Source organism: Homalodisca vitripennis, chromosome 3, assembly GCF_021130785.1.
Source record: "Homalodisca vitripennis isolate AUS2020 chromosome 3, UT_GWSS_2.1, whole genome shotgun sequence".
Taxonomy (NCBI): Eukaryota; Metazoa; Arthropoda; class Insecta; order Hemiptera; family Cicadellidae; genus Homalodisca; species Homalodisca vitripennis.
The window spans coordinates 192933148-192959924 of record NC_060209.1 but is presented as its reverse complement, the minus strand read 5'-3'; the positions used below and the strand labels follow the sequence as shown (position 1 = coordinate 192959924).

General features: G+C 39.2%; 1 protein-coding gene across 1 annotated transcript in view; it reads left to right on the top strand.

Annotated features, from left to right (window-relative positions):
• LOC124358534 (cytoplasmic dynein 2 heavy chain 1) overlaps positions 1-26777 on the top strand; it is a 181093-nt gene that overhangs the window by 124973 nt on the left and 29343 nt on the right. The window contains exons 51-75 of the mRNA XM_046810833.1: positions 971-1183; positions 1325-1417; positions 1537-1845; positions 1965-2057; positions 2177-2269; positions 2389-2685; positions 2911-3003; positions 4073-4208; positions 4752-4856; positions 7299-7519; positions 9954-10067; positions 11052-11160; positions 11870-12035; positions 13328-13508; positions 13591-13805; positions 14756-14989; positions 15735-15944; positions 16844-17057; positions 18190-18290; positions 19713-19863; positions 20952-20972; positions 22970-23106; positions 23778-23863; positions 25539-25682; positions 26159-26283. Of these exons, the coding sequence (XP_046666789.1) occupies positions 971-1183; positions 1325-1417; positions 1537-1845; positions 1965-2057; positions 2177-2269; positions 2389-2685; positions 2911-3003; positions 4073-4208; positions 4752-4856; positions 7299-7519; positions 9954-10067; positions 11052-11160; positions 11870-12035; positions 13328-13508; positions 13591-13805; positions 14756-14989; positions 15735-15944; positions 16844-17057; positions 18190-18290; positions 19713-19863; positions 20952-20972; positions 22970-23106; positions 23778-23863; positions 25539-25682; positions 26159-26283 (3861 nt within the window). The remainder of the gene's footprint in view (positions 1-970; positions 1184-1324; positions 1418-1536; positions 1846-1964; positions 2058-2176; positions 2270-2388; positions 2686-2910; positions 3004-4072; positions 4209-4751; positions 4857-7298; positions 7520-9953; positions 10068-11051; positions 11161-11869; positions 12036-13327; positions 13509-13590; positions 13806-14755; positions 14990-15734; positions 15945-16843; positions 17058-18189; positions 18291-19712; positions 19864-20951; positions 20973-22969; positions 23107-23777; positions 23864-25538; positions 25683-26158; positions 26284-26777) is intronic.

Genomic DNA, 26777 nt, shown 5'->3' with positions numbered 1-26777 from the left:
ACTGTTCACTTTTATAAACACTAAATAAATTCCTGGAGATACTGATTTTCTTTTTGTCGTGATATGTTGTCTTAACAACCCACAAGAACTGTGTAAACTACGCTGGCTCGCAGTCAGGTGGCCGGAAATCCCCACACAAGCACCGGCTCGCCTGAATCGTCTTCCAGCCGGCCGGATGGCCGAATATATATTCGTTCGATCATCGGCCGCCTCAACAGTCCAAACTGACAGGCCAACTGGAGCCCATACACGCTCCGACTATTCAGGCAGAACTGTCCGGCTTGTCGGTACGTGTATGGCGGCCTTAAGGATTTATCACACTGATATAGCTAGATAGTGATATAGCTACACTTGACAGACCGATGTCTCTTCAGTTGCTGGCAGGGTAGTAGAGACAGAGGTGGCCACTCCAACTTCTGCCTCTACGTCACTTTTGATAGTTCATTAGAAAAAAAAAAAAAAAAATCAAAAATCACTTTATTGTCGTATAAATCTCATGATCATTGACAAAGTCATAAATACAGCACATTCTGGTAGCCAAGTCCAATATTGTTGTTGGTCTCCAAACTTTGGAGATCTTACTAAAAACGTAGGGAAATAAAAATCAATTCGTCAGTTAATACAAGCGAAGTTATTTCATGTTGCGCACTCACAAAGTAACTTTAGTCAGCTGTAGCATTTTTGTAGCGTAAGTGATATATGATATTTTGTACCTCTTTCTTTGTTTGGTAAATAGCTCCTGGAGTTTGAGAGGGCTACTATATTTTATTCGTTGACTATAAAAACCGGCGAATTGAAAAATCCGGACCTAACCTCAACCATACATTACCGGATTAGTTCCTTGTCAAACTGCAGATCAGTTTCAGCATCCAACAGTATTCATTACAATAGAACATGTTAAATAGGTTTAGAAAATCATACAACACGTAAATTATAAACTATAATTTGAAAATAAAATGTTTACATTCAGATCCAGCAGAAGTTGAGCGGCTCCCAGCACGTCCACTATGTGTTCACACCTGCAGATCTGACCAGCTGGTGTCACGGTCTGCTCAGATATCCTCTGTCAGACAACCAGTGTGTTATTGAGGTGAGTGTCCCAGCACGTCCACTATGTGTTCACACCTGCAGACCTGACCAGCTGGTGTCACGGTCTGCTCAGATACCCTCTGTCAGACAACCAGTGTGTTATTGAGGTGAGTGTCCCAGCACGTCCACTATGTGTTCACACCTGCAGACCTGACCAGCTGGTGTCACGGTCTGCTCAGGTATATCCTCTGTCAGACAACCAGTGTGTTATGTGTGATTGAGGTGAGTGTCCCAGCACGTCCACTATGTGTTCACACCTGCAGACCTGACCAGCTGGTGTCACGGTCTGCTCAGATATCCTCTGTCAGACAACCAGTGTGTTATTGAGGTGAGTGTCCCAGCACGTCCACTATGTGTTCACACCTGCAGACCTGACCAGCTGGTGTCACGGTCTGCTCAGATATCCTCTGTCAGACAACCAGTGTGTTATTGAGGTGAGTGTCCCAGCACGTCCACTATGTGTTCACACCTGCAGACCTGACCAGCTGGTGTCACGGTCTGCTCAGATATCCTCTGTCAGACAACCAGTGTGTTATTGAGGTGAGTGTCCCAGCACGTCCACTATGTGTTCACACACCTGCAGACCTGACCAGCTGGTGTCACGGTCTGCTCAGATATCCTCTGTCAGACAACCAGTGTGTTATTGAGGTGAGTGTCCCCAGCACGTCCACTATGTGTTCACACCTGCAAAACCTGACGAGCTGGTGTCACGGTCTGCTCAGATACCCTCTGTCAGACAACCAGTGTGTTATTGAGGTGAGTGTCCCAGCACGTCCACTATGTGTTCACACCTGCAAACCTGACGAGCTGGTGTCACGGTCTGCTCAGATACCCTCTGTCAGACAACCAGTGTGTTATTGAGGTGAGTGTCCCAGCACGTCCACTATGTGTTCACACCTGCAGACCTGACCAGCTGGTGTCACGGTCTGCTCAGATATCCTCTGTCAGACAACCAGTGTGTTATTGAGGTGAGTGTCCCAGCACGTCCACTATGTGTTCACACCTGCAGACCTGACCAGCTGGTGTCACGGTCTGCTCAGATATCCTCTGTCAGACAACCAGTGTGTTATTGAGGTGAGTGTCCCAGCACGTCCACTATGTGTTCACACCTGCAGACCTGACCAGCTGGTGTCACGGTCTGCTCAGATATCCTCTGTCAGACAACCAGTGTGTTATTGAGGTGAGTGTCCCAGCACGTCCACTATGTGTTCACACCTGCAGACCTGACCAGCTGGTGTCACGGTCTGCTCAGATATCCTCTGTCAGACAACCAGTGTGTTATTGAGGTGAGTGTCCCAGCACGTCCACTATGTGTTCACACCTGCAGACCTGACCAGCTGGTGTCACGGTCTGCTCAGATATCCTCTGTCAGACAACCAGTGTGTTATTGAGGTGAGTGTCCCAGCACGTCCACTATGTGTTCACACCTGCAGACCTGAGTGTCACGGTCTGCTCAGATATCCTCTGTCAGACAACCAGTGTGTTATTGAGGTGAGTGTCCCAGCACGTCCACTATGTGTTCACACCTGCAGACCTGACCAGCTGGTGTCACGGTCTGCTCAGGTATCCTCTGTCAGACAACCGGTGTGTATTGAGGTGAGTGTTCTAGCACGTCCACTATGTGTTCACACCTGCAGACCTGACCAGCTGGTGTCACGGTCTGCTCAGATATCCTCTGTCAGACAACCAGTGTGTTATTGAGGTGAGTGTCCCAGCACGTCCACTATGTGTTCACACCTGCAAACCTGACCAGCTGGTGTCACGGTCTGCTCAGATATCCTCTGTCAGACAACCAGTGTGTTATTGAGGTGAGTGCCCCAGCACGTCCACTATGTGTTCACACCTGCAGATCTGACCAGCTGGTGTCACGGTCTGCTCAGATATCCTCTGTCAGACAACCAGTGTGTTATTGAGGTGAGTGTCCCAGCACGTCCACTATGTGTTCACACCTGCAGACCTGACCAGCTGGTGTCAAGGTCTGCTCAGATATTCTCAGCTTTCTATTAAGGTGAGTGTCAAGCAACTATGTTCTCACTAAGTCAAGCAATAGGGATTACAATGTTGCTTAAGGCATATAAGTGGTTACTTTCCAGGTCTCAATCATCAAGCCGACATTCCCAGATTTCCATGAAAAATTTACAGACCCTTGACCTTTACAGTTTTCTTGGAAATCGTCAATAAGTCATCCACCACTTCTTGCAAGTTGTATGTGCCGTATTGTCCAACAAAGTGTTAAATTTAATTTAGGACTTGATATATTTAAGGCAATATTACCAATTATTACGTGTTTTATAGTTTAATTTTATGTACCAATGAGGTATTTGTTTGAGTCAGTTTGGCTTGAGAGATGACTGCTTTTCACGTGGATGGTTTTGTGTGAATGACTTCAGAAATGGGCTTAGTCTACCAAGTGTTGGAATTGCTGTAGATTACAGACTCGAGAGGATAGCAATGTGTTGTCAGCCATGTCTACAAAAGGACTTTTAAACCAGCAAACCAAGATTTCAGTTTTGATTAATTATGATGTTGGAGGACAAGGTATGGCAATAGGCCTTTTGCCAGAGTAGGACATTCTAATAGTGTAATATCTTTCAGAAGAACAGTCCAGAATTGTTCTTGCAGAAATCTTTAAAAAAATGAAGATTTTATGGGTATCAATGGATGATACTCTGCATAATACGAACTAGCAAGCACTGATTTAAAATCACCTAGTATTTGGTTTCCAGATAAGATTCCAATTGAATGAGGTAAAATAGGTGTAAAATAAAAATATTGCTACAGTGTAGATTATATTGAATTTTCAACAAAATATCTACACATTGCCAGTTTTCACTCCGAAAATGTGTGTTACTTTTCTGCTATGAATTGATCTCAACTGACCCCAACATATTTGGTGTGAAAATGATGCAATATGAATCATAGATAACTGAAATAGAACTTAATGTTCTATAGACAGTATTATTGTGACAGTGAATTTGTTTAGGCTCTGCTGTACGAAGCCATGAGACAGTTTGGGGACAAGCTTGTCTCAGACCAGGATAGACAGACTGTTGCTGAAATACTGTCTCAGGTCCTGGACCGGGAGTTCAACCTTCGAGTCGGCTTTGAGCCCCTTAGAGGTAACTAAAAAGCTTCTTGACTTTCTTTTTTGACTTTTGCATCCATTTCAGGTATTCAATGTTTACTGCCAAATTGTGTTGGTAGTGCTTTTTGAACCAGTTGAATGACTTTGCTTCCTGAAGCCATCGTAAAGAGCTTCATTGATTACCGATGGCTGTCTTTGGATGAGGCATTCAATAGCAGTTCATATTGTAGAAGAGATATTCTACGTTTTGCTGAGTAATAATGAATATTCTTGTTTAGTATAAAAAGTTTTTTAGAGAAATTATATTTTGTACTTTAGGGACAATTCAGCTTTATTAGTTGTTATCAGATGCGTAGTAAAAAATCAGCAGTTCAGTTCTGGTGCAAGACGTATTTGAATACTTAATTTTCCATTGAAAATTAAATTTACAAACAACCAACCAAGAATAACAATGTTTATGCTACATTATAGCCAACAGCCATTGATACACGCAATAACATCCAGAAGCCAATGTTGCTAACTGATATCAATCAGTAATGCAGATGAGGTTTGACTACTGACCTGTTGGATGTTACAGATGTGCTGTTTGTCAGCGAGCCACCAGGGACTCTGGACGGCCCCATGTTGAGAGTCACCACAGCCGATGGCTCCTCTATTGTAGAAAGGACTCTCAACCAACTTGGTAAGTCAGTGTCTAATCTCTTTATTTACATGTTGGTGCAGAAATATATTCTCAAACGTTTATTAAAAACAGTGTAATGAGTGCTGGCCCTTGTGGATAACCATGTTTTGTGTAATTTGTCACAGAGTAGAAATTATTCAACCATCAGCTCACTAGCCCTTTTCCCAGCATTTGTTATTTCATAAATTATTGTTTATTTAATTTATTTTCTTACTACCTTGTTAGCATTGTTACAGTTTTAGTTCTGTTAATTTCAACACATTTAACAATTATTTATTTTATTCAAACCATTATAAATGCAAGTATACAATCGCCTTTCAATTCTCCACATAAAAGTATAAAGGTTGATCGCATTTTTTTATTATTTTAAATTAACTCTTACGTTATACACGTGTTTGTGATAAATTTGTATCGGCTATGAGCAATGTAGAAGGCTGTGTACTGGATATTTATAGATATGTGACTTAGTTTATGCTTACTGCTTCTTACTTGTCCTTCTTTTCAATCTAAAAGAGCTATAGGTACTGTCTTAACTCCACTTAAATATGTGTTTGAGTATTAACACCTCAATTCTTAATATGCTATAAGGGCTATAAATACCCATTTTGTAAACTCATGTTAAATATAGAAAAAGTCATGAAAAGACTTTTAACTTTGGTAACATTCATAATTGACTTAAACCAAATAATAAATAGAACTTTCAGTTTCTTTTTTGCAAAACATTACCTTTAGTCTAAGATGTTAATATAAAGCAAGACTTGGGCTTGGGATCTTGGGCTTAAAGTGGATTGGGAGAAATTTCTATAGAAAATATATTTCTGGTGTTGTGTAACTCACTTGTGAGATGTCATCTAGGATTTGCCTTTGTCATCTAGAATAGAATTAGGAAGTATACAAGTGATGGTGTTGAGGGAGTTCAAAGGAAAATTTCTTTCTTTAAGGGCCTTCTGGGCCCCTTATTTTCCCTTACCTTAAGAAAGATGTTGTAAAGTAAGAACTTGGACTCTTGATCATGTAGAATCACCATCTTCTGGTGGATTTGTGTTTTTTCCACAAAGTAATCCATGGATCTCAAATCTCAATGTTGATTATGACCTCAGACTTTTAGCATAACCTGTACGATTCAGAACAATATTTGTTGGGTGTCTGGGCAGAGAGGGTTGGCTTCTTTGGTAATGAAAGGAAATTCTGTAAGGCAATCAAAGTGGCTTTGAGCGATTTTACTTGATTAACGTGCCTTGACAGAGTTTCATAGTTAATTACTTTTTGGTCTTCTTATCCATTACAATTAACAAGATCAATTTTAAAATCCCTTCATCAACCAGGAGGTCTTGGTTGAGACATATTAAGGTCTTCAACCGTTCTACGTCTCTTTCTGGGTGGCTTTTCGTCACTTTTTTCAGTACGTTGGAGCAGCAGGGTATAGGAGTGTGTGGGAGCCCTGCTTAAACAAGAAAAAGACTAAACAAATTCTAATTATTGGACGATATTCTAAATTTATTCAGAAGAGATCATGCATTTCATTAATCATTTAGCTCTCTTGCTAATGAACCTTTTCTAAATTCAATAATCCAAAATGGCAAGCACGTTTAACCAGTCTCTTGATTTTTAACTTCCTTCTTTACCCTATTCCAGCCGCTCATTACATAACAGAAGAATAACATTGTAATTCGTTAGTAATAAAATATTACGTACGATTCTGGCCTCAATTGCACAATAATTTGTAATAAGACTTGCAATCAAGATTACTAGTATTGAATATATAATTAAAATAATAGAAGGATTCTGATAATATGGTGATGTACAGGAACAAATGCTGTCATTTAACAGAATTGATATTGGTGTATTTAATATAATACAGGATCAGGAGTGTACTAGTGACTTTCCAGTACCAGAAAGCTATTAGTGGGGTTAGGTCTTGGAATCCCATAGTAAAACGGGAGTCAAGGATCCTCTAGCAAAAGATTTGGAATAACATTTAAAAACGTAATTTCATTTATCCTGCAGGAAAAATTGGAACTTGAAGTTCATCATATGTGGATTCTGTGTTTTATTAGTGGGTGTTGCATGTATCTTCAAATGCATCCTCAATTTTTATAGCTTCAGAAGCTAGTCTGTCACCAGTTGTGTGAGTGGCTAACACTATGTTTGTGTTCAAACATCTTTTTTCTGAGAAATTTTGCTTGATCTATTGAAAATTACCAAGTAACTTCTGAGCTCTTGTAAAAGGCATACTTACAGGCATACTTACACAAGCAAACAAAACAAAATATGTCATACAAAAGCTCAATAAATATTTGAAACACGCCAGAACTAGAACCACAAGAAACAAGTTGTACGTCAAGTCCACAACTAACGTAACAACATAAGCACGACAATAAATGGTAACCGATTGGTCTTTTTCAGAATTGGAGGTATCTAAATTACAGATCTGTTTTGCAGGACAAAACGACGTGCTGGTGTTGCCGGAGCTGGTGCAGCTGGTGGCGAGAGTGGGGAGGGTGCTGAGCGCAAGTGGTGGACACCTACTTCTGGTGGGGCGAGCCGGGGTGGGGCGCAAGACAGCTGTCAATGTGGCAGCAGCTCGCCAGGGAGCTACAGTCCACTCGCCCAACCTCACTCACTCGTACTCTATCTCTCACTTCAAGACTGACCTTAAGAATGTGCGTGAGTCAGGGTAAAATTGTGATATTATACAGAGTTAACATAAAAGAATGGTACGATTTCGAACATGGTTTAAAGAAAACCAGAATTACTTACAGTTAATGTTGTTTATTCATCTAATTTGTCGTCTCAAAACAGTTTTTTACATAGTTAATACATTTAAATATGTGCGCCCTTAGTCGCTCCACGAAATGTACAAACAATACTCAACTTCTCTCCAGACATTCGTTAACATTTCTTCAGTAATAGTTGTCATTGCCTCATTAATCCTGTGTTTTAAGTGGCTGAGGCCGCGGATTTTTTTTTTCATAAACAACGGTTTTTATGTACCTCCACAAGAAAAAATCACAAGGTGTCAGGTCTGGACTCCTTGCTGGCCTATCCATCCATCTCCAAATCATTATTTCAAAGCGTCCGTGACCACTGCGCTGAAGTGTGAGGAAGCACCATCTTGTTGGAAATGAAATTGATGAGTTCATTTAGCTGAGGAAAGCAATAATTGGTTAACATGTCAAGATACAACTCCATTAATTGTTTTTTGCAGCAAAGAAGAAAGGCTCTATTACGCGATTTTTCATCACACCACGCCAAACATTAACTTTAAACGAATCGCGTAGTTTCCCAACATTTACATGTGGATTTTCAGAGCCCTATACTTATGAAATGTGTCTGCTAACACATCCATTTATATGGAAAGTAGCTTCGTCTGTAAAAACTATATCATCTAAAAATGATTCGTTTTCACTTATTCTGTGCAACATTTCAACAGCGAAATTGTAACGGTTCACACAATCATTGAGTTTCAATTCCTGCAGTATCTGGATTTTATAAGCATGTAATTTGAGTTTTTAAGTAAAACTTTGTGAGCTGTTGTTTTGGAATACCTAATTCAACACTTCGACGAAGATGGACTTCCCACGACTTCTAATTGCCAAATGTTTAATTAGGTTTAACAGTTCCGTCTGGTTCACCTAGTATGCCGGTTGATTTCTGTTTCTTAACTGATCCCGTTTCTTCAAATTGTTGAAACCAACATGTAATGTTATTTTTGTGTTGTGGATCCCAAATTCACGTCGAAACGCACGATGAACTAATATTACGGATTTTAATTCAGCCAACAATAAAACCCACTTTGCTTTATCTTTATCCGAAAACATAGTAACTCACAAAACTCACCGCAACAACAATACAAGAACCGATTTTGAGGTTAGAACAGCTTATAAACAAACTTTTGGGTTCGAAGCTTTCAGTTATACCAACATAACATCAAAAAATTTTCCTGCTATTTCCTACGAATTGCTGAAACTGCACAATTCTTTTATAATAACCCTGTGCAATAAAATACAAGACTCGCAAAGGATGGTTTATTGATTAGTTTAGATTTCAACCATCCTTATCAGTTAATAACAATAAATACAATATTGGCAATACACATTTGTATGAAAAGTTAAACATGTTTTAGAGCAGCCCAAACAAAAATAGTCTGATGATGGTTGTTGAAATAAAAAAATACTATGTGCTGTTACCATAAACATATAAAATGATCAACAGCAAGGATCACTTCGGGCTGATTTATACCTTCCAGTTGAACCTAGCACTGGGCACAACAAAAACCGATGTGTCACTTAAATCTGGGCAACCTTATGGATGTCCAGGAGCTGCACATCTCTAACCGCAATAGTCGACATTCTGGGGTGCAAGGGTAATTCGATAGGTCGAGTCTACTGCGGGAGATGACTGTTGGAGATGGTGGGGTCCGTTCCCTAAGTATCAGAGGTTCTTGCTAGCCTCAACAAGGGTGTACCACCCTCTGCCTGCTTTGACTGGAGAGGCTGGTTCAGTGCTGGCCTCCTCTTCCTCCGGGGGGACATAATGACAGATCATAATATTGAAGATCACTTCTGGCTGGTTTATACCTTCCAGTTGAACCTATCACTGGGCACAGCAAAAACCGCTGGGCAACCTTAAGGATGTCCAGAAGCGGCAAGTCACTAACCACAAATATCGAGATTCTGTGATGCAAGGACAATTCAATAGGTCTAGTCTACAGCGAGAGATTACCGTTGTTATTTGGTGGGGTTCGTTCCCTAACTATCAGAGGTTCTCATCAAGGGTGTGTCATCCCCAGCCTACTTTAACTGGAGAGGCTGGTTCAGAGCTGGCCTCCCCTTCTTCCTAGGGGACTTGACTTTGAGATCAGTGCCCTAATTCTTCCTCATGGATCTCGATAGGAGGCGGCCCCTACCCCCTTAACCTCAACCATCCTGAATATCCTGCCACACTCCGGAAAGCAGCGCTAAGGTTCTTACAGGACTAAGTGCAATTTTATAGTCTTCTTGTCCTAAGAGAGCAACATTTAAATGATTAACTCAACCAAACTATAATCGCACTACCTTAGAGATAACACTATCTAAAGTGAATTTCTGATGACAGGCGATGCAGTTGGCAGCAGTGGAGGGGGAACAGGTCTACTTAGTACTGGAGGACTATCAGCTGATTCATGCAGAGTTCCTGGACTTGATCAACAGCCTACTATCTTCCGGAGAGGTGTGTATATTTTTATTGTATTACTACGAAAGTCTAGTCCTGGGAAGGTAGTTAGTCATGTTGTACATCCTTCTTGTTCATTATTTAAACGTTTGAAAGTTATAGAAAGGATATAGAACATAATTACTTCATAATAGGCCTCCTTACATTTTAGAATACATTAATATAAATCATAGAAATAAAATATTATATATTTTATTGGATTATATATTCGTATTAATGCCGCAGAGTAAGGATTGGTCCCAATATATTGTAAACGGTTTGCAAGTGTGTGTGTGTGAGTGTGTGTGTGTGTGTGTGTGTGTGTGTGTGTGTGTGTGTGTGTGTGTGTGTGTGTGTGTGTGTGTGTGCGCGCGCGCGCGCGCAAGGGTATCCTAACGTGTTAACCTTCTTTTGTAATATTTCCAACACTTTATATCTCACATCATTTCTATACATTTCTTAATATTATGACTCTCTTTGTAAAGTTGGTGGTTTTAATATTGCCACATAGTCTTCTCATTGTATTCTTCGTTATTGGAATTTTTGAAAGGAAACGGGGATGAAATGCTTTGCTTACTATGAACTTATGTGCTTTTCTTGTGATATAATCTTGACTAATCCTGAACGGATACCATTAATAATAGCTTAGAGATAGAGGAAACTTGTTTAATGGCTGTAATAAACCAGTTAAGTACTCACAGCGTTAACCTAAAAATCCCAAACTGAGGTCTGAATGATTCCCTGCCCTACAAAGACTTCTCATGGTGTATGTCATGTGAACCAGGAATGGAACACAAACCATGTGAATAATGTGATTAATATTAAACCTGCCAAATTTCTGACCTCAGAATTTACAGTCAAAAGCATTACAACTGTGCTGACCATCACCCGAAAAATCAGATTGTTAATTTCAGTGGATTACTTTCAGTTAGAAGCTTGAGGACTTCACTCCATCCTGCTTTTTATTGGAGAAGTTTTGAAGTTTTTACTGGTCTTCCACAGGTCCCCGGTTTGTACCAAGCGGAAGAGCTGGAGGCTACAGCTGCCGTTTTGAAGGATGCAGCTGCTCAGACCAACTTTGATGGGAACATCTCTCAGTACTTTGCCTCAAGTAAAGTGTCACCTTCACATATTGTACACCTTACTTTTACTGTTTAAAATACCGTAAAAATATAAATAGTTTAGGTATGAACAATTTTTAACACAAAAACTTATCTTCTTTAAGACTTTTTGATGTTCTTTAACTAACCACTAATACTACCCAGCAGGGATCACTTCGGGCTGGTTTATACCTTCCAGTTGAACCCACCACTGGGCACAGGAAAAACCGATGTGTCCTAACTTAAATCTGGGCAACCCTATAGATGTCCAGGAGCGGCTCATCACTGACCGCAAATTTCGAGATTCTGGTGTTCATAGGCAATTCGATAGGTCTAGTCTACTGTGGGAGATGACTGTTGTAGTTGGTGGGGTTTGTTCCCTAACCTCAGAGGTTCTTGCTAGCCGCAACAAGGGTGTGCCACCCCTGCCTACTTTGACTAGAGAGGCTGGTTCAGAGCTGGCCTCCCCTTCTTCCGGAAAGACATGATTGAGATGTAGTGCCCTAACTCTTACTCATAGATCTTGATAGGAGGCGGCCACTGCTCTAACCTTACCCATCCTGCTTATCCTGGCACTTCGGAAGCAGAGCAAAGGTTCTTACAGGACTAAGTCCAATTTATAAGCTTCTTGTCCTAAGAAAACTAAAAAAAACTACATATACTGTAAAAAGCAAAATGATTGTTTTCAAAATAATATTACTATAGAAAACATTCTTGCAGGAGTCCAGAAGAATCTGCATGTTGTGCTTGTGCTGGAATCCAACCACGACAACTTTTCGAGCTACTGTCTTCAGAACCCTGCCTTGCTCAAGTGTTGCACTGTTCTTTGGGTGGACAACTGGTGTCAAGATACCATGGCTTCGGTTCCTCGCACTATGATTTCAAAGTCAGTAGTGTCTGTCTAAACCAACAAATTTTAGTTACTACGTACATCTTAGAGCTACAGTTCACATTACAGTAAATTGTTACGGCTATCTTCTCCAATAATTAAATTATCATGTCTTATTTTTCATTCTGCGTCCAAAATTTAGGTTAAAGTATTATCAGAAACTGTTTTGTTAAACATTCTGGGAACTTCTAGCAAAATTTACTTATTATTTGTTCGTATGAACAATATACTATTGGAACTAAGTTTGGTTAAATATTTCATAACACAAATGATTCCTGGTGTGTGTGCTCACTACTATTTGACCCTAGAGAATATTTACAGGGTTATTCAAAAACAAAGGTGCAAAAATAAAATATCTTTATTTGCAGATGAAGAGTCACAAAACCATGAAAAGTGCTTAATTTTGTTATATTAACAGGTTTTAATAATATATCACAAACGTGTTAATATACAACACAAATACTCGAAATGTAATTAGTTACTCTCTGGACATACCAGGTATTTTACTCTCGGAAATTGAGAACTTGTCCAAGGCCCAGTTCAAAACTCCTAATTAAAATGCTCTCAAATTTGAAAATTCACTATAGCAAATTCAATAAAGTGTACGGAGCACATAGTATATATTGTCTAAGACAAGAAATTTCCCAACATTGAGGACTACAAAAGAAACACGCAACCTAAAACAAAAAGGGGAAAATGTACCGAAGAAAGATTTTAGGAATGCTTTCTTAAACTTCCAGACATTTTCTCACAGCAAGGTCACCACAGAAATAACGATTGATGGATCTCTAATCCCATAACATTGGTAACATATCAGACGTTAAACAAAGCAATTCAATTATCAGTTCAGACACAATTCCGATTGTTTTCCCTAGCCAAGATTACAGTTCAAAAGTAGCTACAGCCTGTGCGAAAAAGCTACATTGAATGTTGTGGCAGTACAAGCCGTCCACAACATTCAATGTAGCTTTTTCGCACAGGGAGTGAATATTGTTCAATTCGATTCTACAAATGTTGTATTGTCTGAAAGGCAATGGGAAGCAGGAACAAGGAGTTTTAGACTTCAGGTTCAAAAATTCACGAATGTAAACACTTCACTTCTGGAAAATGTAGAATATTGTTTTTATTCATTATGCATTCTCTCTCTCTCTCTCTCAAAATAGCCAAACAGTACTAGTGGTTCCTGCATGGAAAAATCTTTGTTCTTATTTTTAAAATTTGATATTAAACAATCTGTTAATTAAGGTAATAATTTATTTAGTTAATTTAACTCAAAGCTATTATGACAGGTTAAAGGGCCCAGTGAGTGATGACATGTTCAACCTGGTCGACATGTTCAGACATGTTCACGTCAACTGTTCAGATGTCTCTGAGTGCTCTCCCCGTCGGTTCCTTTCCTTCGTCCAGTTGTACCTCCACATCTACGAGTCCAGGGTTACCAACATTGTGGATACCCAGGCCAAGCTGCAGGTACGATAAATAATCTAACGTCATAGATAAATTGTTTTGGAATTTCCACGGACAAAGAAGTCAATTCATTGACTGCTTACAGGCAGGAGTGTCGAAGTTGACGGCAGCCAGACAGATGGTGGACACACTCAAGCTGGAAGCTGCCCAACAAGGGAAGTTACTGGCCGAGAAGCAAGCCAAGGCCACGGCCGCTCTGGAGATGATCACACAGACGATGACTAATGCCAACGCACACCGTGGCGACATGGACCAACTCAAGATCCAAACCGAGAAGGAGAACAACATGCTTCAAATCAGGTAAGGTGTCTTCTCCTTAAATGAAAATCATGCTAGCTAAACCTATTGAATTACATGGTGGACGTTATACATTTATATGTATATTTAAATCTTTCTCAAAGCCATGCGTCGTTCATTGTAGTTACAGCTGATTCATAAATTTTTCAATATCGAAATTCCATCCAGCTATATCTCAAAAGGTAAATGGAAAAGAGATAGTCATCAAGAAATGTCTCACACTTCTCAAGGCTACATCGGTCTGAAACTATGTACAATATATGATCAACTGAAGCTATTACGCATTTAAAACCGTATGTATGACCATGAATATGACTGTAGTGTAACCTTCATAATTCACATTACAGTGATGTACTCAACATATCATGTTACACGCATAAACTTCTCTCAGAAACTTCCAAAGAGCATTGGAGTATGTTCTCAAAAATATTTATAGGCTTGATCAAACTACCAGGATATCTGCCTTAACATAATGAGCTAATAGCAATGCAGATATGTCAGTTAACAAAATTTATAAGGAAGAAGTCATCTTTGAGGAGAAACAGATGATTCTCTCCATTTCTCTTATAATTGGGCTTTATGCCTGTAAGGGCTACCTTTTGCGGGAATTTGCATATTTATAGTATATATTTTAGTAGTAATTATTGTTAGTTGTAAGTAATTATTGTTTATTTATGAACTGTTTTAATCATGTGTTATTTGCTTCATTTCATTTGAAATTGAGTTTGTATATTCCTGCAATAAAGAGAGTTTTCTATTCTATTCTATTTCCTTACTTAAATTTTTCCAACTCGTCAGAGGAAATAATACCATGACCATTAATAGATCAATACACAATATGTAATTAGAATTATAATTTTAGTGGGCTGTCCAAACGATTATATTTGTATGTTGTCAATTTACCAGTTGCATGTGCAAATATGTCGTGACTCAGCCAGTTTTTATCCTATCAGGAAGAAAGAAATAGAGGCGGAGTTGGCTGAGATCGAGCCACTGATAGAGGAGGCGAGAGCTGCGGTGGGGAACATCAAATCCGAGTCTTTGTCCGAGATCAGGAGCCTGCGGGCACCACCAGAGGTGATTCGGGATATCCTGGAGGGGGTCCTGAGACTGATGGGCATCCAGGACACGTCATGGAACAGCATGAAGACCTTCCTGGCCAAGCGAGGCGTCAAAGAAGACATCAGGTGGGGAAAAGCTTATCAGCTGTTATATCATAGAGATTCAAATAACCATTCAACTATCCAAATTATTAATACTCTTTTCTTACAAATTGTAACTTTACATATCAGAAACCATCAAGACCACTCATACGGCAACTTGTTCTAAAACCAAGTGACCACAAGAAAATTGAACATTGTGGAAGACCATGCAGTAATAACTAAACCTGCATGAATGAAATGTATAATTGTCCTCTCATCTAAAACACGTTGTTGGGAGCAATTTCAAAAGTCTCTATAGGTTTCGGCAGCAACTAAACATACACTTTTGGACTCCCACGCTTGGAAAAAGTTACTCTTTAAATTTTTTTGGATGGTTCGTTGACTAATAGAATCTGATTAAAATTACAGGGTAATGAGACCTTTTATTTGTAACAATTCTGGTTTAGGGAAATTGTTTTTTATTTGATCAATTATGAAAAATGAGTAGAAATGCCTTGAAAGAGCTTATACATCCTGGTTATCTTGAGTAGTTTGAAATTATATTTTAAGTTACCTACTATAATTTTGTGCAGCTCACATGTTATTAGTCCCATAAGTACTTCAAAGCAAAAGTCACTGATTGCATGATTAATTATTCTAGATTTGGATCAGCTATTCCTGTTCCACAGTCAAATAAAACTTTGATGTTAATGTATCTTATTAGGCTTAAAATTACATCAACTGTTTGAGACAGAATATAAGAGACTGACAAGTGAAATGTGACTTGCAGATGTTTCGATGCACGCAACATCAGTCCAGACAATCGGGAGAGTGTGGAGGTGCTGTTGTCTGAACGGAGGGACTCTTTCAACGCCAAGACCGCAAAGCGAGCATCACAAGCCGCTGCCCCCCTGGCGGCTTGGGTCACGGCCAATGTCAAGTTCTCCCATGTGCTGGAGAAGATCAGACCACTGGAAAGGGAGCAGGCTAACCTGCACAGGTCAGTGATTCTTTTTCATAGTAATTTTTAGGAATTCCAAAAACTGATGAATCTACTAGTCAGAACCATATGACTATCCACAGGAATATTTGGTAATTTGAGAAGTGCTTGGTGAATGTGCATATCTAATTCGTGCAATTGCTAGATAAAATGAGTCTTACCAAAATTCATCAAACCAACCCGGAGGTTGTTTGTGTTTATGAATGGCTAAGTACTGTTTGTCCATGGGAATACTTTGGTTGTACCAAGACTACCTGTATGTAATTCAGACAGTGGGAATTTAGACAGTTGGGTTTCCTGTCAATATTTTTGGATCAACACTTTATATTGACGGATTTGTCTACTTTTGAATCATTACATGGAGAGATTTAGTTGATTAAATATTTAAATACAAATTACTCATACTTCCGTAATTGGCTGAGCATTAGCAAAACCTATCATTCGAGGGGCTGGAGAAATTTCATTTCTGTCTGTCTGTCCACACAATATCTAGAGGATTAGACTTGACATTTTGCATGAAGCATCATTTCTATTTGAGGAACATCGAATTTGATGATTGTCACTCCATGGGATTTTGCTGAGCAATAGTGAATATTTTTACATTTCTCTTGTTGGTAACCATGATGATAACAAGAAAATCACAGAATAAGTAGATTTTTATGGAAACTAAGTACAATCATGTGAAAGTTTAACATGTGCCACATGTAACTATTATAGACAAACTTTGCATACAATCTCAGGGAAGCCTGTTGCATGACATGTGGTGTAACATACTCCTACTTTGTCCTTTTGAGATGAGGTGGAAGAGAAGACTTCACTTTGATTCTATTACAACAATCAATGCTTCATTCTTTTTTCGTCATTTTGCTATCAGATTTTACTTGATACGATCTGTACAGGAACTTGAAGCTGGCGGAGGAGCGGATCGACCAGCTGAGCAGTGGCCTGCAGGATGTGGACAAGACTGTGGCAGAGCTAAAGGACAGACTGAACCGGTTCACCAGGGAGGCTGCAGAGATAGAGATACACTTGTCGCAGGCCCAGGAGACCATCTGCGGTGCTCAGAACTTGGTACATAAACTGGACATGGAGTATTCTCGATGGCAAACTCAGGTAAGAAGACCTGTACTAGCTTTTCTGTGAGCTTTTTTAAACTTACAAATATGCAAAGGCATCAAGAAAACGATAAAGTCTTAACTCACGCTATTGACGTAAAGGAATTTCGTTAGGACAATCATTGATATTGAAGATCACTTCTGGCTGGTTTATACCTTCCAGTTGAACCTATCACTGGGCACAGCAAAAAACCGCTGGGCAACCTTAAGAATGTCCAGAAGCGGCAAGTCACTAACCACAAATGTCGAGATTCTGTAATGCAAGGACAATTCGATAGGTCTAGTCTACTGCGGGAAATGACCGTTGGAGTTTGGTGGGGTTCGTTCCCTAACTATCAGAGGTTCTTGCTAGCCTCGACAAGGGTGTGCCACCCACTGCCTGCTTTGCTTTAACTGGAGATGCTGGTTCAGAGCTGGCCTCCCCTTTTTCCTGGGGGACATGACTTTGAGATTAGTGCCCTAATTCTTCCTCATGGATCTGTATAGGAGGCGGCCCTTACCCCCAAACCTTACCCATCCTGAATATCCTGTCACTCCGGAAGCAGCGCTAAGGTTCTTACAAGACTAAGTGCAATTTATAAGCTTCTTGCCGTAAGAGAACAAAAACAGAGTAATGCTCCAAACAATCGATATTGTTCAGATTCAATATTGGTTCTCAAAACACAACCAATGAATTTACTTCTCATCCAAATGCTGCAAATCCTACTTGGAAGGTTGGGACTTTTGAGTTTGTGCGAATACTCTGGGCTTCCTAGTCCACCGTAATGTACCGTTAAACTATCATCTCTATTAAGACTTATGAGAGCCTAAAAACTCTTTTACTGAAGACAAATGGGTTATAAGATCTTAATACCAAGGCTGTTAATGTACACCAGTTCCTTTATTCAATGTGGGAGTTAATTAAGCAAGTTCTGGTATTACTTGTGCAAATAGCGTAATATTTGAGGGTAAATAGCTTTCAGTTGTTGACTTAAATAATTGCTCTTTTAAAAACTAAATATATAGTAAATAATGGTGAATTCACTGCTGCATTTAGATATTCTTAGTAACCAATCTGGAAGTTTTAAGATGAGCTTTTGAGAACATTTATCCTATAAGGTGAACTATAATCTTTATTTCTTCCATTATAGTTGAATGAGCTTTCTGAAGGACTGAGTCATCTGCCACAACATTGCCTCCTTGCTGCTGCATTTATCACGTACCTATCTGCTGCTCCCCAGGATCTCAGGAGGTAATGTTCAGTCATTTTAATTCTGATAAATTGTCGATTTTGAGAAACAGTGCATAGCTAGAAAACAAACTGGTGATAGTTTTAGTTAAAAGCAAGAAGTTATTTTTATCCATGTTGCTTTCTTGTAATACATAAGCATTTAAAAACATCTTAGATATACCGGCAGTCCCACGAAGAGATTTAAACGTTAGATGTTATATTACTTGCCCAACTATGCACCGAACATCTTCAAACTCTACGCAATTAATAAAGTAGGTTTCAAACAATTCTGCGAAAATTTCAGCTCTCTAGCAATTGTTGTAACAAAGTGGTGGCGTTTTGAAACACTATCATGAAAAAACAGTAAAAAAGAAAAACAGTATTATTGATTTTGTAACATTATTTACTCTCATATTCTTGAAAAACAAAGCATTCAAATCAGAAAACTAGAACATAGTCTACTAAAAAAAACCTACAATTACAGTTCATAATTATTCGAACTGTTAGCCATCTACAGCGACACACTGATAACAGCGCTTAACAAATGAATCGTAATCTCTTACAAAGAAATTATGCGGTATCCGGAGAAGTTATTCTTCAATTCCTCATCATTATTGAAGGTACGAGTATAAACTTGTTCCTTTAAGTAACCCCATTATACCTTCCATATTGAACCTACCACTGGGCACAGTAAAAACCGATGTGTCACTTAAATCTGGGCAACCCTATCCAGGAGGGGATGTCCAGGAGCGGCACATCACTAACTGCAAATGTTAAGACTCTGGGGTGCAAGGGCAATTTGATAGGTCTAGTCTAATGTGGGAGATGACTATTGGAATTTGGTGGGGTTTGTTCCCTAACTATCAGAGGTTTTTACTAGCCTCAACAAGGGTGTGCCACCCCCTGCCTGCTTTGACTGGAGAGGCTGGTTCAGAGCTGGCCTCCCCTTCTTCCGGGGGTACATGACTTTGAGATTAGTGCCCTAATTCTTCCTCATGGGTTTCGATAGGAGGAGGCCCCTAACTCCAAACCTTACCCATCTTAATGTCCTGTCACTCCGGAAGCAGCGCTAAGGTTCTTACAGGACTAAGTGCAATTTATAAGTTTCTTGTCCTAAGAGAACAAAAAAAACCCCAAAGAAAGAAATCACACATAGTTAAATCTGAGGATCAGGGTGGCCAATCTAAAAAAATCACTTCCACAACCAATCCAACGGCCATGAAGGTTGTCATTTAGGATTCATTTGTTCGGTACGTAAATGGGCAAGTCATCTGAACTCAAAACGTTTAAACCTCTTCGTGGGACACCCGGTATGTATTGTAGATAGAGAAAAAATGCAAGGACTTGGAAAATTTTTTTCCTGTATGAAGTAAGAACTTTTGGGTTTTAGTTGATGTCAGGTGGGAGGTTACAAAAATACTAATATTGAATCTTAACTGACAGGCAAAAGATAGAGCAGTGGTGCCAACTGACAGGATTGTCACAGTTTTCACTAACCCAGTTCCTGAGCTCAGAGACACAGCAGTTGCAGTGGCAGTCGCAAGGTCTGCCTGCTGACCAATTGTCAGTCGAAAACGCCATCATCATAACCACGGTCAGTCTCTAAACACTTTTATCGTTTAATTATTAACATCAGGAAATAACTTTGAAATTGAAAATTTTTCTATACCGACAATATTAGTACTCCATAACTAAATTTAACTCATCTAGAAAATAAATAATGTTTCAATTTTAAATTCTGCAAATCACATAATGTCTAGATATTATATTAAGCATAAGATTTCCCATCCCAGTAACAATGTGAATCTAGATTTAACACAATAAATGGACCTTAAACAGTGTTTTTGGTAGCCCAGCATGTTCAGGACATTTCATAAATGAATAATTAAGGTTTTTCCGCTATGCAGAGGCCAATTTTAAATGTATAATCTTTTAATGTGTCTTTTGAATAAGTCCTATTTTCAAACCATATTGTATGACTAATTTGTTAAAATAGTATATAAAACTATTTTAAAATAATAAAGAAAAGTTTATATCTCAATAGCAGTACATTTAAATAACAAAATAAACATTATTAAAAATGACCAATTAATTAGGTACGTAACTTCTGATTTTATTTCATCTGTAAATAATTTCGTTTATTAACAATTTATCGGCCACAAAGTGGCTCCTATTACACAACTTACTAACAATGTACTGTTTAAGGACAAGTTTAACTACAAAATAATGTTTTTTAATAAGTAAATTGTTGTATTTAGATTTTGCTACATTATTTTTTTATTAAAAGTTTCTTAATGTGTTTATATAGATTAACAACAATGTGAAGGTATTTTGTTTGTTTGGATTGGTTAATTACACGTATGCACACACACGCACGCGCGCGCGCGCGCGCGCGCGCGCACACACACACACACACACACACACACACACACACACACACACACACACACATTGTTTCTTAACTAATAAATCTGTTTTCAAAATCCTAACCATAACTTAAGCTAAAATTAAGCCAGGTAAAGTACAAGGTTCAAACACATTGGATTTTATTTTAATGAGATATTTATCCGCATAGACAATAACAATCAAGATACTTTTTGAATATATCTTGTAATCCCTAACTGTTTTGTTGTAAACTTTGAGCTTTTATCGTAGAATTAATGCTAATTTGTTTCCTTCTAGCTATCTCAAATGGATTCAGTGGTAAGAAACACTTAAACATTTATTTACTCTTGAGATTAATTATTGATTAGGAGCAACAGTGAATAGAGATAGAAAACAAACTAGTGTGGGTTTTAGTGAAAAGATAGAATTGATTTGATGAAAAGCCTAAATTGATTCCGGTCCGCCCTTTCCAACAAACCGGACCAGGCAAGATCGATCGTGTTACGGCTGGTTGTCTCTGTTACTATCACTTTCTTCATGAGGGATGCCATACCCGGTAGATGAAAAACTATCAGAGTCATCAATGTCACCACGCCCTATGAGGACAGTAAGTTCTACGCACCGGCGGCTTCATAGTTACTGTTGATGCCTTTGCCGTTGGGCGCGAGAGACAGAGCCAGCTGGGATACCCTGGTTCACTTGGGTGTTTCATGGCAGTACGGCGCGTTGCTCTCTCCCGCCGTTGTGTCTCCATGAAGATCCAGTGGAGCCGGGTCCTCTGAGTGCAATATATAATGGGTGCGGTCCAATACCATCAATTCCCTAATCAGACCTGGTTGTAGTCTAGGTTAAACTCGATTGTGGATAGATCCTATTACAGGAGTGATAGTTAATTGGCTGTTAATCAGTTGTATGAGATACACGGCATGTGAATATTTTTGTATTTACTGTTATATTTACGTTTTAATGTATGTCATGTTACTTTATCGTTGACTTTGCGATCTCAATTGAAAGAAATAAATAAAACCAAAAAGGGTCAAAATATTTGTCACTGATGTTGACGTAGAAAACCTACTCTGCCCGGATCAGGAGACTACTTGTAAACAGTTACTGAGTGATAAAGGCCAACATCGCCTGGCTCCTTCCCACACAAAGAACAACAGCAACTTTTGGAACTGGGTTTACAACCATAGGTAGAAAATGTAATTTCCAGCATAATTCATATGATTTCTGTAAACTGTTTGATAATTATAACTTATTGTATTTAATTTAAATGGTGGGCACAGAATTTTTGTTGAGAACATTTATGTATCCAATACATTGTTTATTAAATATTTAAATATAGCTACATTTTAATTAGTATAAGTTTAGATTATAATTTTCCATGGCCTGTTGATTAGTTATAAGAGATGCATGGCATGTGACGAATGTTTGATTTACGATTATATTTATGTTTAAACGAATGACATGTTACTTCATCATTGACTTTTGTTATCTCGATTGAAATAAATAAATAAAGCCACAAATGAAAGGCCTAAAATATCTGTCTAGCAGTGGAGAAGGTAGTCAATTTGTGATTAAAATGTACAAAATGGATTGCTGATGTTGGAATTCTTAATTGTCTGTAGCATCCACTAATACGAGATATTAAATAATTAAAAGAAAATTAATAAAGAATAACACCAATCCACGTCAAATCAATACACTTTTTTACCTGAACATTTGAGAGTTTCATAAACTTTGGTATATTTGCTGTTTATATGGAGAATAAAAACACATAGGAAACAAACTTTCATCTGTGCAGATTAAAGATATAACAAGAGTTATAATGATGTCAAAATGTGGGTGGACTTAGACCCTTCTTACAAAACTTCAAATACTTTTTTTGCTACTAAGCGAGACATTCAAATAACAATTGTACCGTTATTTAGTTGTATTTTATATAATACATATTTTCGCAACCCTGTTACTCGTTAATGGTTAATATGTTACTTCCGATGTTCTTGGAACTAAATTCTTCGTGGATTAATAACCTAATTGGCACGTGTATTAATTTTTTCTCTCGTGAACGTTGCAAATCTAGTATTCATTACTACGTCCTCAGCGGTATCCACCCCAGTACTTTTCCACTCGATACAAATTTTATATTTAATCTATTTTGTCACTAAAACAAAATCAGCATACAAAATCTGAGGTGGAGAGATACAGTTTTGGAAAGTTGTGTTGATTTGACTTGGAATGATCAAAAAGCTTTACCTGAATTGTATACATATTCAACATCACAGTGATTGTGACTTAGTTGACTGACATTGCAGAGCAACCAGAAGGTGTATGTCCTGGACCCGTCCTCCGCTGCAGTCACGTGGCTCAGGAACTGTCTGGCTGAGGACAATGTGGAGGTCGTGTCTGCCTCCAGTCCTCGGTTTCATACCACCTTCGACCTTGCTGTCAGGTCAGATACATTTGTCAGGCTTTCTTCTAGTATTTTATGTCAAATTCTTGTATGAAGTGCAAAGAATGTAGCCAGGAAAAAAATGAGGGGATCAAGATAACTGATATTTTTCCGTAGTAAGGCCCCATTTTGCTCCTTAAAAAGTTCTTGACCCATTTTTTTTTTTTTTTTTTTTTTTTTTTTTTTTTTTTTTTTTTTTTTTTTTTTTTTTTTTTTTTTTGAGAACGATCTTTTAGCAGTACATGTCAGTAATACTGAATTATTAAAATAACAATATGGTAATCGTTTACTAAAAAAGTAATTGAAAATTTAGGAGATACCCGTACTAACAAATCTATATTGTACTCGTATATTCCACACTGTATGACTACAATGTTCAATCAATCTTTCATTATTGCTGTATTACGGGAATGAAACATTCCACCGAAACTCAGGAATACGGAATTGTGGTTTACATCAACAATGAAGCCCTGAGACATGCATATACAGATCTGCCTAACAGTGTTGGTGTTAAAACATGCTCCATGATAAGTTGATGTACTTAATATCTATTGTGTATTATTTTCCTCTTTTTCATTTTACTGTCATTCTGTTACTTCCAAAATAAGCATTTCAGGATTCCTTGTTGTACATATTTCCCAACAACTAAATCCTCCTAAATTGATCTGCAGGTTCGGCAAGAAACTGATCATCCAGGATGTGGACAGCGTAGAAGCTACGGTGTATCCTGTATTGAGAGGTGATAAGGTACAGCAAGGTAAGCCCCTACTGGGTACAGCAAGGTAAGCCCCTACTGGGAACTACAAGGTAAGCCCCTACTGGGTACAGCAAGGTAAGCCCCTACTGGGTACAGCAAGGTAAGCCCCTACTGGGTACAGCAAGGTAAGCCCCTACTGGGTACAGCAAGGTAAGCCCCTACTGGGTACAGCAAGGTAAGCCCCTACTGGGTACAGCAAGGTAAGCCCCTACTGGGTACAGCAAGGTAAGCCCCTACTGGGTACAGCAAGGTAAGCCCTACTGGGTACAGCAAGGTAAGCCCTACTGGGTACAGCAAGGTAAGCCCCTACTGGGTACAGCAAGGTAAGCCCCTACTGGGTACAGCAAGGTAAGCCCCTACTGGGTACAGCAAGGTAAGCCCCTACTGGGTACAGCAAGGTAAGCCCCTACTGGGTACAGCAAGGTAAGCCCCTACTGGGTACAGCAAGGTAAGCCCCTACTGGGTACAGCAAGGTAAGCCCCTACTGGGTACAGCAAGGTAAGCCCCTACTGGGTACAGCAAGGTAAGCCCCTACTGGGTACAGCAAGGTAAGCCCCTACTGGGTACAGCAAGGTAAGCCCCTACTGGGTACAGCAAGGTAAGCCCCTACTGGGTACAGCAAGGTAAGCCCCTACTGGGTACAGCAAGGTAAGCCCCTACTGGGTACAGCAAGGTAAGCCCCTACTGGGTTACAGCAAGGTAAGCCCCTACTGGGTACAGCAAGGTAAGCCCCTACTGGGTACAGCAAGGTAAGCCCCTACTGGGTACAGCAAGGTAAGCCCCTACTGGGTACAGCAAGGTAAGCCCCTACTGGGTACAGCAAGGTAAGCCCCTACTGGGTACAGCAAGGTAAGCCCCTACTGGGTACAGCAAGGTAAGCCCCTACTGGGTACAGCAAGGTAAGCCCCTACTGGGTACAGCAAGGTAAGCCCCTACTGGGTACAGCAAGGTAAGCCCCTACTGGGTACAGCAAGGTAAGCCCCTACTGGGTACAGCAAGGTAAGCCCCTACTGGGAACTGCAAGCTATAGATTATGAGCTTGTTTCATGTTAATCAATTAAACCTTATTTGGTGATCAAAAATGCTTTTTTGTTGTGATGATACTGTCGAGAAATGCATTAATAATTCTCTGAACTAATCTTTGGTCTATGATACGACGTAACCTGTGCGCTGATGTGTGTTTGTGTATTCATTTATTTATGCTTTATATAGATTTATTTCTCTTGACGACTTATCCTGTTTTTAACAATTTGACAATATGATTTGTCATTGGGACAGAACTCCTGAAACAAGCAATCATCAAAATAAAAAAAGTTATTTGATGGCAGAAAGGATTCTACAATATATCAACCACCTGTTAGTAAAGAGCTCTTAACTGTCCAAAAAACTCTCGAAGCAAGACTCTTTGAGAGACATTTTGGACGTGCAACACAAGAGAGGCAAAACCGACACAAAGTGAGTTTTCTTGGAAGATGTATTTTTCATTGGAATGAACCTCAATAAGATCAGCAATATTTTGGAGCAATATCTGAAATAGTACATTACCAAGTTAAAAATAAGTATAACGTGTATTTTATTTAGAATGTACAAATACTCAAATAGGTACTCTACTGTACAAATACTCTGCTCTGTCTCACCCAGCTTGTACTGACTGAGATTAACTGACTATTTACAGACGGGAGGAACAGCCTGAGAGTGTATCATGTGTCTCGCAGTGCACTACCCCTAACAGAGCCCCACATAGCTGCAGTATTGTGTCAGGTCAACTTCACAACCTCTGCTGCAAGTCTCACCCAGCTTGTACTGACTGAGATTAACTGACTATTTACAGATGGGAGGAACAGCCTGAGAGTGTATCATGTGTCTCGCAGTGCACTACCCCTAACAGAGCCCCACATAGCTGCAGTATTGTGTCAGGTCAACTTCACAACCTCTGCTGCAAGTCTCACCCAGCTTGTACTGACAGAGATTAACTGACTATTTACAGACGGGAGGAACAGCCTGAGAGTGTATCATGTGTCTCGCAGTGCACTACCCCTAACAGAGCCCCACATAGCTGCAGTATTGTGTCAGGTCAACTTCACAACCTCTGCTGCAAGTCTCACCCAGCTTGTACTGACAGATTAACTGACTATTTACAGACGGGAGGAACAGCCTGAGAGTGTATCATGTGTCTCGCAGTGCACTACCCCTAACAGAGCCCCACATAGCTGCAGTATTGTGTCAGGTCAACTTCACAACCTCTGCTGCAAGTCTCACCCAGCTTGTACTGACAGATTAACTGACTATTTACAGATGGGAGGAACAGCCTGAGAGTGTATCATGTGTCTCGCAGTGCACTACCCCTAACTGAGCCCCACATAGCTGCAGTATTGTGTCAGGTCAACTTCACAACCTCTGCTGCAAGTCTCACCCAGCAGGTACATACACACGATCATTTTATTTGTTGTATAAGGTCATCAAAAAGGCTTCCCTTCTGATTGTTGAGTAATACTACAAAGCAAACGTTTATCTGTGTTTTCATATTGTTCAATTTTTGTTCAATCTTGGCACAACCTTTAAGTTCAGACTTTTTCTCTCGTTAATTTAAATAAACATCTTAACTAAATACATTTATGCACTTAAATAAGTTATGAGTTAAACTGTTCAGAATATTTAAATGCATTTCAAATGAAAGTAAATGAAATAACTACTATAAATTTGTTTATCAAAACTTGTATTGTTTATTTACACCATTCAAGGTTTACAATGGCTTATTATGTACCTTAATCTTGGGAAGCAGGTAGGTAGTTATAATTTACAAATGAAACTTTTATATACTAAAAGATAAGTCCTATTGATCTAGTAATATGTCTAAGTTTTAATTTTCCATTGGCTAAGCCTTACTTAAGAAGCGAACAGAGGATGATCAATT